We start from the raw sequence: 12,776 nt of genomic DNA, 5'->3' as shown, positions 1-12,776 counted from the left end.
AAGTGTTATTACATTTTCGCCATTTTGATATCGCCTTCGAGTGACTTTTTAACCAGTGACTTTTTACCTGCAGTTTTTAATTAATTGTGTATTGTGAACGAGGCTCACGTGACCGGCCGCCATTGTTGTTTACAAATTTTGGGTGCCATGTTTTAAAATCGACGATACATCGCCGGAAAGGTTACTTCGCCACCCAGTTCACAACTGCTTACAAGTGTGCATTGTGTCTGGTCTTATTGGATTGCGTCTCCGCCTGGATTTGAATGCTACATCCTTCACCTTTGGTTCCTGTAATTACGGTAGGATCCTTCCGTTTTTTTATGCAACTTTTAACCCAATTGACATTGACTTTGTTGTTCCTCATCCTCCATCCCTGCCAAATTCGACTGTTGTAAATTTGCAGTCAGCGTACGTCATCTCAAACTCAAGTGCTCTCAAACAATTTCAAGCCAATGGTTTAAAAACTAGCTCATCTCCTCTTACTGGCTACCCCAGAGGAAGGCTTCCCCTGTTCATTTTGGTTAACCTACTTGCAGGTGACATAAACTTGGAACCCTGGTCCTCCATCTGTTGATTATGTCAGTACCACCATTCCCTCAACATCAGCGGCAGTAAATGGCGCATAGCGCAGAGGAAGAAAACCTAAATGGCCCTGTGGTCTTTGTGGATATGGAGTAAAAACTGAGTGCATCCAGTGCTCGTATTGTGACACTTGGTTCCACTTTAACTGCTCCGAAGCCTCCGATACCACCTTGATTTTTCATGAGGCTAACCCAGATGCTGTTTGGCATTGCCCAGCGGTGTAGTGTTGTTAACCTTACTGACTCAACATTTTTCATCTCTGCATACAGTGTCAGCGATAGTTTTGAGCTTAGCAACTCTTTTGATAGTTTATACTCATTGAATGATACTGATATTCCTCCTGGTGCAACCTCTAGCCCTGTTAAATCTACGAGGTGTGCCCCGAACGCTAAGGTCTCGCCAATCAAACTGCGCAGATCTGACAGACTTTGGAAGTGTGAAAAAGCAAGCAAGCATAGGCCTACTATTCCTCCCATCACCATTAAAAGATCTGAAGGTGAATGGAAAGTTGTCGGTGAACCGTCGGGTTGTGTTGATGGACCGATGAATACCCCTGTTGGTAATACATCTGCTAGGGTCTTGCCCCCCTTCCGGAACAGTGACCAACCATGTGCTCGCTCGAATCCCCCTCAAAATAAAAACAAAAATAAAAAGACAATTAATTCAACCAGCAAGTTGAAGATTGCCATTGTGAACTGCCGTAGTATTCATGGCAAAGCAGCCCTCCTTGAAACCTTTCTGCAAACAAATACCAGTGACATTATCATAGGGACTGAGTCTTGGTTAGATTCTACCATCTCATCCGCTGAAGTTTTTCCGAGTTATCTCCAAATCTTCAGAAAAGACCGAGTTTCCCATGGTGGCGGAGTGTTTGTGGCTGTGCGAAACACCATCCCCTGTTTTGAAAGGACGGATCTCTCTGTGGATGACACTGAACTCCTTTGGTGCCAGGCAACCTTACCCGGGCAAACCGTTCTCATTGGTAGTTTTTACAGACCTCCAGATGACACCGCTGAACCCATTGAAAGACTTGGTATTTCACTCAGTAAGATCACTGACTCATCTAGTTCACCACTAATTATAGTTGGTGGTGACTTTAACGTCCCTGGTTTGACATGGCAAGAAACCCCCAGTATGGCGAACAAAAATCCCATGCAACAGACTCTCTTGAATGTCATAGATGACAATCATTTGTCTCAGTTAGTAGATTTCCCTACCAGAAGGGACGCAAATGGAACTGAAAACGTCCTTGACTTGCTGCTCACAAGTCACCCATCCTTGGTATCTGATGTTAGACCCTACGCTGGCATAAGTGATCACAGCATAGTGTTGGCCAACCTCGCTGCTAAGACTAAACTTCAGCAGAAACCATCTCGTAAGATCCCCTTTGGAAGTCCGTGGATGATGATCTTTTCAAGACCAAAGTAAATGATCTCCAGCAAGCCTTCTTTGAGAGAAATCCATCCTCTAAAACAGTTGAGGAAAATTGGACTTGGTTCAGAGACAATTTAACCAACTTAGTCTTTACAAATGTTCCCCATAGACTAATCAGAGGAACAACCGTGTTCCTTGGTTCCTTCTTCAAAATTAAAAAGGCTGTGCAGTAAAAAGGAAAAGTTTTACATCAGAGCTAAGAAGTCGGAAAGAAATCCGACTGGGTGAAGTATCACAGAGTGCAAAAAGATACTGACCGGAAGATTAGGAGTGCCCACAGAATTTATGTTAAAAACATTATGGAATCTGATAACCCCAGAGACTTTTGGCGATATGTCCGTTCTCGCAGAAGCGACAACATTGGTGTCCAGTAGTGCTGTAATCGATAAGCTTTCTGGGTATCGATATGTCGGGAGGCAAACATCCGACATGTCGATACTATTATCGATACTCACGCAGTTTGAAACACGGATTTGAGTTTACCAATTTTATTATCAGTAAGTTCCAGAAACAAGTTAACAACAAGTGTATTGAAGCCTAACAGCTAAAACTAAATTGGGAGACGGTAATTTGAGTATTTGACGGTAATTTGAGACCTGATTTGAGATAATCTAAGCATGTGTGCCATGTCGTTTGTGTATCGATACTGACATTGAGTGTTTCGACATGTCGGAAGTCTATGTATTTTCCGACTATCGATACTTACGACAATCGATTACAGCACTAGTGTCCAGACTTTGAAGGTTAATGATACACTTTACACAGATGATCAAGAAAAAGCTCAAGTCCTTGGTAAGCAATTTGAAAGTGTCTTCACACATGAAGATCCTGATCCCGCAACACTGCCTCAGATGCAACCAAGTCCGTATCCTGACATGCCTCCAATTACGATCAACGTAGATGGTGTCAGGAAACTTCTTCAGAACATCAATGTATCCAAAGCCATCGGACCTGACCTGATTGCGAACCAGGCCTTAAAGATTGCTTCTGATGAAGTAGCGCCAATTCTGCAGCATATTTTTCAGCAGACTTTGGACACTGGTGATCTTCCGCTGGACTGGCGTAGAGCAAACATAACTCCAATTTTCAAAAAAGGTTCCACCATTGCACCAGCAAACTACAGACCTGTTTCTTTAACGTGTACCTGTTGCAAACTTATCGAACACATCATTGATAGTAACCTCATGAAGCACCTCACCAAATGGAATATTCTTGCTGAAAACCAACACGCTTTTCGCAGAGCCAGATCATGTGAAACACAGCTGATTTTAACAACCCATGACTTAGCATCAAATATTGACAAAGGACTTTCTACCGACATGGCTATACTTGACTTTTCTAAAGCCTTTGACGTCATGCCCCATCAACGTCTTCTGACCAAGCTAGATTACTACGGAGTTCGTTCAAATACCAAAAATTGGATTAGTACTTTCCTGACCAAGAGATTCCAACGTGTGGTTGTGAATGGAAAAACTTCCGACTGGGTCCCCGTGTTGAGTGGTGCACCCCAGAGTACGGTCTTGGGACCGCACCTCTTCCTTCTTCACATAAATGATATTCATCAAAACGTCTCCAGTACCACCCGGCTCTTCGCTGACGATTGTCTAGTCTACAGATCCATCAAGACACCCGAAGATCGCTGGATTCTACAGGATGACTTAAACACCATGGTGAAGTGGGCTGAGACCTGGGGTATGAGATTCAACCCGAGTAAATGCCAGACCATGAGAATTACAAGACGTAGAGACCAAGATGTTCCTACTTACAACATGCTTGGAGTCGACCTGGAAAATACTGACAATTGTCAGTATTTAGGCATCCAGATCCAAAAAGATCTTCGCTGGAACCGCCAGGTTGACCATGCTACTGGAAAGGCAACTAGGATTCTAAATTTCATCAGGAGAAATTTCTACCACACCTCAGCTTCCACCAAGGAGAAGCTCTACCATACGCTCGTCCGCCCACATCTAGATTATGCCTCTGCGGCTTGGGATCCGTATACCTCCAACAATATAAATCGTCTCGAGTCTGTCCAGAAGAGAGCAGCTAGATTCGTCACAAACACATGAACGTGACTCCAGCATTTCTGCCATTTTGAAATCCTTAAATTGGACGTCTCTGAAAGAGCGACGTGGAGACTACAGGATCTTTTGTTTGTACAAGATCTTAAATAACTTCATGGACATAGACTACAAGGACTATATTACCCCAAAATTGACAGAGCCAGACGCGGACACAGTAACCAATTTCAACAACACCATACAAAATCAGATGCCTATGCAAATTCTTTCTTCCCCCGTACAATCAAAGCATGGAACAGACTACCGACCGACCTAGTTTCATCACCAAAGCCCGACGCCTTTAAAGCTGCCCTCGAGAAGCTACGTGACACCAATGGACAACCTTAGATAGGTATGATCATCAAATTTTCAAGCAGGATATTTCATTTGGAAATTGTTTTATTTGGAAAGGTGATTATTTAACTTAAAAAATGAGGGGTCAACCATGTCTGTAGGACAAAAATTAGCAAAGATATGGACAAATGTCTTTTTCCAAATTCTGTGACCATCATCGACTGTACCTTTTAAATGAATTACTGTACAAAAAAGCAAGTAATGCAGCATTTTTCAGCACGGCGATCCATTTTACACAAAAGCGATTTTATTTGAAAAAATCCTACTATCACTGTATGATAACTTTTGTATCAAGGTATGTACCAGTTCGCAGTTTTTGACTTTCTACGTAAAGTTTCTGGTGTCCAAATTTCAAATTTTTGTACTTTCCTATGGGGATTACACAGTTAAGCCATTTCTGTGGTCACAAGTTGGGTGTTGAAGGAGCCCTCTATGATAGGCAATGTGGGCATACCTACCTTAGACCACACTCTCCTCACCTCCAGTCAAAGCACCTTTACGGCGTTCTCAGGAGGATATCAACCAAGTACCAAGTATCGATCGCGCTATCGTGTCATTTCACTAAACTTGCAACATTACGCAGTGCACGCAGTACATTCATACGCTGATGATCGAGAAATTATTATTTTAGCTATAGCATTGATTCAGCACTCAATCAGTCTCACTCAGAGACATGCAGAACCATCAATTTTTTGGAACTGGGAGCCCAGAAAAACAACTCACCTTTCTCCTTGTTCAGATTCACAAACAGTTCTCGTTCATGCTCCGTCAGCTGTCCCTTGATACGTTTTGGTGCCATGCTTATTATGTATAAATCTAACGGGAATTACAGGGTTACTTTCCTAATTTCTTGCCAGATTTGTGCACAGATTTATTGCCGTTCGTTCCGTGTTTTCGCGAAGAATCTTCAGAATACACAGTATTTACATTGAACGAAGTGTTGATGAATAAAATGTTTAAAATAGCCAAGTTAAAAGTTACCAATAAATAAATTTGTGAATAGTTAAACCAAGATAACAAAATTAAATAAAAAGTTTGGTACATAATAACTATATTCCTTATGAATTATTTATACAATACTTGCTTATTGTTTTTAATATCATAATAAACGATAAGAACTATATATATAAAGTAGTACACCAACCATGCGGTTGTTTCTTAGTCTATGGTTCTCAGTTAACGTATGGCTAATTTTTATGACTAGCATAACTTCTGTACACTAAAAGATATTTAATATCATCAAAAATATTGGGCGTACGTCGTCTGCTAATATATTAGGGGAGCAACTCCCTGTAATTTTTGGGAACTTAGAAATGACTGGCTGATAGACCCAGGGCTTTATTAATACATGGATGTGTGGGACATTGATTTTGCTGATGATGTTAATATCATAAAAGAGCTCACAAGTGATCTCTACTTGTTTGTCCAAAAATAGGCCTGCAAGATGGTAGGCCTACGGTAGATAGGCCAACTTGAGACAAGCTTTAGGCCTCAAACCTAAAGTGAAAGCCTCACTTTTGGGTCAAGTTCCTTGGGGAATTAGTCAAGGTTAAAATGTATCCATGTAAATTCAGTTTTGTCTGTCATCAAAGTAACAGGTGTATTGTTAGTTCTTCTGTGTAGAACTGACCAAGTGGGGCTTCTCAGGTCTAAAAGTAGTATTAGTATTTAGGCCCACGACTGACATAGGTGGTGACGGTAAATCAGTGGTGGCATCGATTTGTGGAAGCCTGGCCTGGCTGGATCATGCCATCATGGTTGTAGCCCGAAACATCATGGGCCCTAGTTGAGAAATCAGCTATTTCAGCCGATTCTGTACCCCTCCAAGCGTAAAAAGTCAAACAATTTAGCGCGCTCCCGAGCGCGCTTCACGCGCATTTCAACATAGACCCTAAATAGGCCTACATAAATAGGTCTACCGTCACTAGACCGAAATAGCTGAATTGAAATCAAAGCTGAATTTTATTTCAATTCCACTTCATTCTTTATCACTCAAAATTATTTCAATTCCAATCCAATTCAATTCTTCATTGCTCACGGTTTCCAATAGGCCCCTACCATTTTTTTAAATTCATGCCCAAGACAAATCATTTTTATTCCAATTTAATTCCGCAATGCATTGAAATAAAAATCGCCCAAAATCATTTCAATATTCAGTTCAATTTCTGGTTCTCTCAGGGGTTCTGGTTTGGTACCGTCATACTGCAGTTACTGTCCGTTTTCCTATACACAATACACAGTGCTCTCACCATTGTCGCGTGACCTCTACAAATGATGTATGTTGGGAGAATGGACACTTGCCTAGTTAACATCACTGTGTGAAAAATAACCAGCCAATATTTTATTTATTCTCCAAAACTTCTAGCAAATATATTTCTCTAACATGACCTAAAATTACAGCTAGGTTAGATGTTCAGAAATGGTCGCACTTTTGTAAAATATGAGTGAGGGCAAGGCATAGCTAGCCAACTCCCCGTGTTAATTGAATGGAGATTTGACCGAAAATATTGGTATCGGACCGCTCACTTCTGCATCTGAAGGATGCCACAAAAAAAAACAGTAAAAGCTACATTTAAATTATTCTAAATAGGTTCTAGAAAATAAATTTTTAGTCCTAAATTTTTAGATAATTTAGATGTTTGGAGAGGGTCGCACTTTTGTGTTTTAGGAAGGATATGTAAACGACAGATAACACCAAAAATATGAAGAAATTATTCAATCATTATGTTGCTCATTTTGAAGAATGCTGGTTAACAAAAAGCAGGTCTTTGTCTCATTTCGTGAACAAAAGTACACATACCATTGTTTCCTTTCGTTTCCTTTATAATCGGTTACCCAACTGAAACTATAATACGCAAACTTTATTGCGATATCGCACATGAAAACAGTCACATGTGCACAGCCAGAGAAGATCCGATTTAATCAGTTGAGCTGTTTCAATGAGTGTTATCTTGGTTTAATAGCTTTTAATGGGGTTAAGTCCTGCAAAGGTCGAGATGAATTCTACTGTAGACATGACTGCATCATGTACTGCCTAACGCCCCTGATCAAGGGGTCAAACAAGCAGGTGCATGGTGCTATACTGCACAGTGTCAACACCCTGTATAAGGCTGTATTATAACTATTTTTTAAGCTGAGAAGGGGGGGGGGGGGGGCAAGGGTTTTTTGGCACACATTCTTGGGGTACCTTTTAACGCTCTAAAAAGGCTTAGGAAAGTACGGAAACGCTTAAATATGCAAATTTTCCTGCTCGATGTGCTCGCAACATGTCCCAGCAACATGTATAATTAAGGTTTGCAAATTGGGATCCAAAAAATTTGGCATGTACCAAAGATTTTTTGGCCGGCCCGGTGGGGGGGGCAAAGTACGAATGAATACTTTAAACAGTTCTTAGATGCATTCCAATGCACTGAATTAACATTTACTGCAAACACATGGATCTTGGTTGCCGGGCTTGGTTAATAATCTCACCATACAGAGTTGACACACTTTATTATACCCAAGACCATACAAGCGTGGTACCCCTACCGTAAAATAAAATCATTTGGCGCCCAAATATTAATTGCGCACCCAATTGGGCGTAAATTTTAGATTCAATATGGCGGCCTACATGAAGTTGTGTAAGCTTGTGGGTTTCTGTCGTTTTTCTGGTGTTCTGATAAAACTGCCACAAATCCAACCCTCCAGAAAACTGTCAAGTTTTTTGATTGCTAATACTAGTAGAGCGTCAAACGTGTGTTGTGGTTGCCAATGCCATAATAGAAAACAGGTAAGCTTAAAACGTAGGCTCGTTATTTACGCATCATTGACATTGTCATGATTGTACGCAGACACTATACCTGATCTCATGTAGCAATACCTTGTCCTTGGTATTGCTTAGACTCGCTTGCCAGTCCTATATACGCCGTACCTATGTATATTGAGGACTGGCTTACGCCATTTTGGATGTCAATGGGAAATACACACTTAACGATTTGCGCCGGTTAGAAACTTGAAAAAAATCTTTAAAATTTCATCAATGTATATAAAAGTGGTACCAACCGTATTGTGCTGGCTAATTTAAGACTCGGTTGAAACAAAATTAAGGATCGAACGCATTTTAGTGTCCAAAAAGGCAAAATTATCGTCAAAGTTCTGCGAAATCGGCACCCTTGAAAGGGTTCAGAATTGAATCGAGGAGCGAAAATATCCGATCTTTGCGATCAAAAACACAAAATTACAACTTTAAACATACTATTGGCAAAAGACATTATTACCAAACAATACAGAATAGAAAATTTGACATCATTTTCTCAAAATATTAAAAAATTTGCTCACTAGACATCGAAAAAGTTCGCAATCCAATTCCCGTTCAAACGCGTGGGAAACTGAAAGTGCGATAATCGTGACTAGTATTGCTACATGATTCGGCGAGTATATATCAGCAATAGCGAATAAATGGTCGTTTTTTACTCTGTTCAAAACGTCACATGTACACCAAATACAGCCCCGAAATGTTGATCGAGAAATCTATCTACTATCCACGTAGTTCCAGTAACTGTAACTCGTCGTACCTAGAGTTACAGGGCACTCTATTCTTATCTTTTGCACAAATAAGAAACATCACAATATGTGGGCTCCTTTTGGGCTCTAAGGATGTAGCTGAGGAACTCTCTCAAGGACAGTTTGAGCATGCACTGATGATTTTAATCCCATTGTACCAGGGTTTGGGTGTGCCTGGATGATTTTAATCCAACTGTACTAGTCTATACTCACAAAGTTGAGGTGATTGATCTACATTGATCTCATCTTTTGGGTGAATTCAAAGTTGGCAAAACCTGCAATCTTCATGGGAGTATTCAGTAATTTACTTAGTGCAAAAGTGGTCAAAATATTGCTCTGAAAAATGTCTTGATTTTCATGATTTGGATTTATCATATTGAGCAGCATTCTACTTGTGATGTTTCTACACTGTGTAGAGAGGGTCTACAGCATCTCTGAGGTAAAACTGACAAATACAAGGTATATTTCTTGATGCTTGAAGTTTGGATTTCTTAAACGTACAGTGCATCCCTATGTACCGCTGCAAGACTTCAGGTCCGTATATGTCATTATGTTTATGATAAAGACTGAAGTCTTGCTGGCAGGACTACTATCCACGACGACACGATGGTTAATGTGTGGATAGAAGATAGAGATTGCTGGTATACCACGGCCAGTCGGCGTAGCGTCTTCAGTTTTAAAACGCATGAAAACAATTTTTTAGATTGTCCAATTTGGCTTCAATTTAGCTTCGCTAACATTTATGTATCTTAGCTGAAGTGTATGCTTACTTTTAACCGAAACACAGGCGCTGAAGTATAAATTCCGACCATATAATGAGTCCGTTTAATTCGGCAACCTTGCTTGATCATAGTTGTTTTGACAACTGCCAACTGCGTCGGTGATTAAAGATTTGAGAAAATCCAGTGCTGGGCAAATCAATTCATCTTCCGAAGTTCCGATTTGCAAAGGTTGACTTGTCATTGCAAACTGATGGTGATACCCTTCCGGTTCTTGAACATGTGAGCCCAGCACTACATGTGTCGATCACCTATTTACAATGGGGACTGTGTGATGTCTGGCGATCACTCGAGAAAAATTGACAAAAATGATGTTTTTTCGTGAGTATCGTCAAGGTGAATTGATGAAGGAATATAGCACATGTGTCACTAATATTTCAATAACAATATCCTCATATTTTTGAGACAATAATTAACTTGAGGAAGAAGTTTTTATTCATATGCATGATATTGGGCCCTGGATGGCAACCGTGTACATGTGCCAAACAAGGTACGTTACATGAGCACGTATACTTCCACGTTCTAACTTTTGTATCACAAGCTATCGGTTGTTCATACCAAAGTTAGAAATTTTCGAACAACCGAAATGGTCTACTTTTAGTGTGCCTTAACTCCGAAACAGTTTAGTCAAAGTTAAAAATGCGATCCCCAACCCTTTGCTTACCTTTGGACGAATTTGTTGTAATTTCCGCTAGCTCCGTGTTGAAAAATGTCCGATACTTGCCCGGTACAAACATAGAAATGGCCGCATTGCTTCAGTCCTGAATAACACCTGATATGAATATTTCTTCCGTAATCCAATGTTTCCAACGTGGGCATCACGATGATAGTCTCCTACATACAACCAGATTGTGTCGGCCTGACGCTCGTCGATCCTAATCGCTAAAGTGAGGACAGCGTGAGCTCTTACCTGCATAAGAGGCTGTTGTTGTGCACACGTCACGCATATGGTCATTTTCACGGTAAAGGGTGTAACTTTGGATTTTTAACATTTTGATCCGTAGTGTTCTAATAAAGCCACAGAATTCCATGATTTTTGGCCACATAAGTCATCTAGTTAGCAGCTACCTTGGGTAGCATAGTCATCTTTGGTAGTTAGTGCGTTCAGTTTTAGCAGGCTTAAATGTACTTAGTATTGCCATTTTGAAAAACTATAAAAAACAGTAACATTTTTGTAAAACCCTGTGTTTTCTTCAGTTAGTTCATGGATAATTTTTCTTATCCTGAAAGTATGGTCATATGTTCAGTAAACACTGCCACATTAGATTTAATTGTGAACAGCCCTGTATTTTTTTTTTTTTTTCTTCGATATTTGTCGTTTCGGAAGCTTCATTTTTCGTTAACAATTGTTAACAAACTTTGTGGGTATAGCTTTGGTTCATAATTCTTGGTTATTTCTTCACTTCTTCTTGATTCATAACAGTTGATATCTTAACTTGAAATGGGTAACAAAAATTAGTTGATTTGCAAGCTTTTAAGATTTTTATAAAATCTTGACTTCAAAGACCCTTTTTCCGTTAACTTTTTGAAGCCTCCGAAACAAACTGTTCAGCAAGCTTGGGCAAATATAAATAAAAGAGCTCATCCAATCTATTTATCAAAATGTAGCAAAGTAGATCCTCAAGTCACTTGTTTTTAAATCGTGGAGATATATATCACCGTTTGAAAATGGGACCCAATACAAACTTTCCGTTAACAATTGAAGCCTCCGAAACAAATGAAGCCTCCGAAACAACAATAAGATTAATTATCATCTATGCATATTTAGATTAGTGTTTCATACTGATATCTGCATTGTAATTGTTACTTGGTATGTGCAGAATGTCATAAATTTAAAAATTTTTTGATATTATGGTTAATGTTTGAAAAATATACTGATACCCAAAAAGCCTGTTTCGGAGGCTTCACATGCAAAAAACACCATATACTTAACAAATGGGTAAAAAGTTAACATGTTATAAATCTACAATATCTGCCGCATAGAAACATTGATTCAATACACACAAGAAAATAACAGCTTAGATGATCCCAACAGTGTTGTTTTCAAAAAAACTACTTCTGCAATGTTTAGCCATTGTTAACATGAAGACAACGAAACAAAAAAATGACTTGCTGTGATAATTTAATTTTTGTCACAACTGAAATTCAATACTTAGAAGCAAAGCATGAAAATTGGTAATTGTGATATTTTTTACCTATTTTTTCATGTCAACTTGCAGTAGTTAGCCAAATATTTTACTTTTATGATCACCTGTGTTGTTAACTGAAGCCTCCGAAACACAAATCGCTTGAATTGCCAATTCTAAAAATAACTCCAATTTCTGTGAAACTTGGCTGGGAGGTTCCTTTTATTAAGTAGTATTTGTACATGAAGTTAGACATTCAAATTATTTTGCGAACCCAATTAAAACTTAAAAAATATGTTTAAGGTTGGGAAATTTCCATTGTAAATGACACTTTATGTAAAAAATTTTCAAAACTGCAATTACAAACATAGCAAAACATGGTATAAAATGTAACTTATATCTGTTGACTTACTTTGGAATGGAATTTCACATGTATTCCAGCTTTCATGTCATAATTTTCTGAGCTTATGTAAAATACATTTTTCTTAGATTTTAACCAAAATGTTATGGAAATGTCAATTTTTTTATTAGAAATCAAAAGGTTTAAGCCTTGAAACATTATTTTACTGGAATTTAAGTTGCTTCTATGCATGATTTCAGTAAACAGAAACATATTTAAGTGGTTTGAAATTTTGACCCTAAAAATCAAAAGTTACACCCTTTACTGTGAAAATGACCATATATTACGGCATGGCAGCAGACAGGTTGCGCTGTCCTCTGACCCTGAGTGTTCGTCACGTAGTCAGACCGTGACCTGAGTACACTGTGGATGCGACTGCGATCCGCCATTTTGCAACGTGGTATCTAATCTTCAGAAAAATTACTTTTGTTGACGTTTTATATCAAACAATTTTCGATAACGGATTTCTACTAGGATTTCAATTTTGTATTAATGAAGG

At 39.2% G+C, this 12,776-nt stretch overlaps 2 protein-coding genes across 2 annotated transcripts in view; one reads left to right on the top strand and one right to left on the bottom strand.

Annotated features, from left to right (window-relative positions):
• Positions 1-5,336, bottom strand: part of LOC140141996 (ankyrin repeat and MYND domain-containing protein 2-like) — a 28,008-nt gene extending 22,672 nt beyond the window's left edge. Inside the window, exon 1 of the mRNA XM_072163895.1 lies at positions 5,154-5,336. Within this exon, the coding sequence (XP_072019996.1) occupies positions 5,154-5,229 (76 nt within the window). The 5' untranslated portion in view covers positions 5,230-5,336. The remainder of the gene's footprint in view (positions 1-5,153) is intronic.
• Positions 5,337-8,027: 2,691 nt separating this feature from the next.
• LOC140141989 (all trans-polyprenyl-diphosphate synthase PDSS1-like) overlaps positions 8,028-12,776 on the top strand; it is a 28,884-nt gene continuing 24,135 nt past the window's right edge. Inside the window, exon 1 of the mRNA XM_072163889.1 lies at positions 8,028-8,199. Coding sequence (XP_072019990.1) covers positions 8,029-8,199 — 171 coding nt within the window. The 5' untranslated portion in view covers position 8,028. The remainder of the gene's footprint in view (positions 8,200-12,776) is intronic.

The sequence above is a fragment of the Amphiura filiformis genome, chromosome 20 (genome assembly GCF_039555335.1).
Source record: "Amphiura filiformis chromosome 20, Afil_fr2py, whole genome shotgun sequence".
In the NCBI taxonomy this organism is placed as follows: Eukaryota; Metazoa; Echinodermata; class Ophiuroidea; order Amphilepidida; family Amphiuridae; genus Amphiura; species Amphiura filiformis.
The sequence above is the reverse complement of the archived record's forward strand: the minus strand, read 5'-3'. Positions and strand labels throughout refer to the sequence as shown.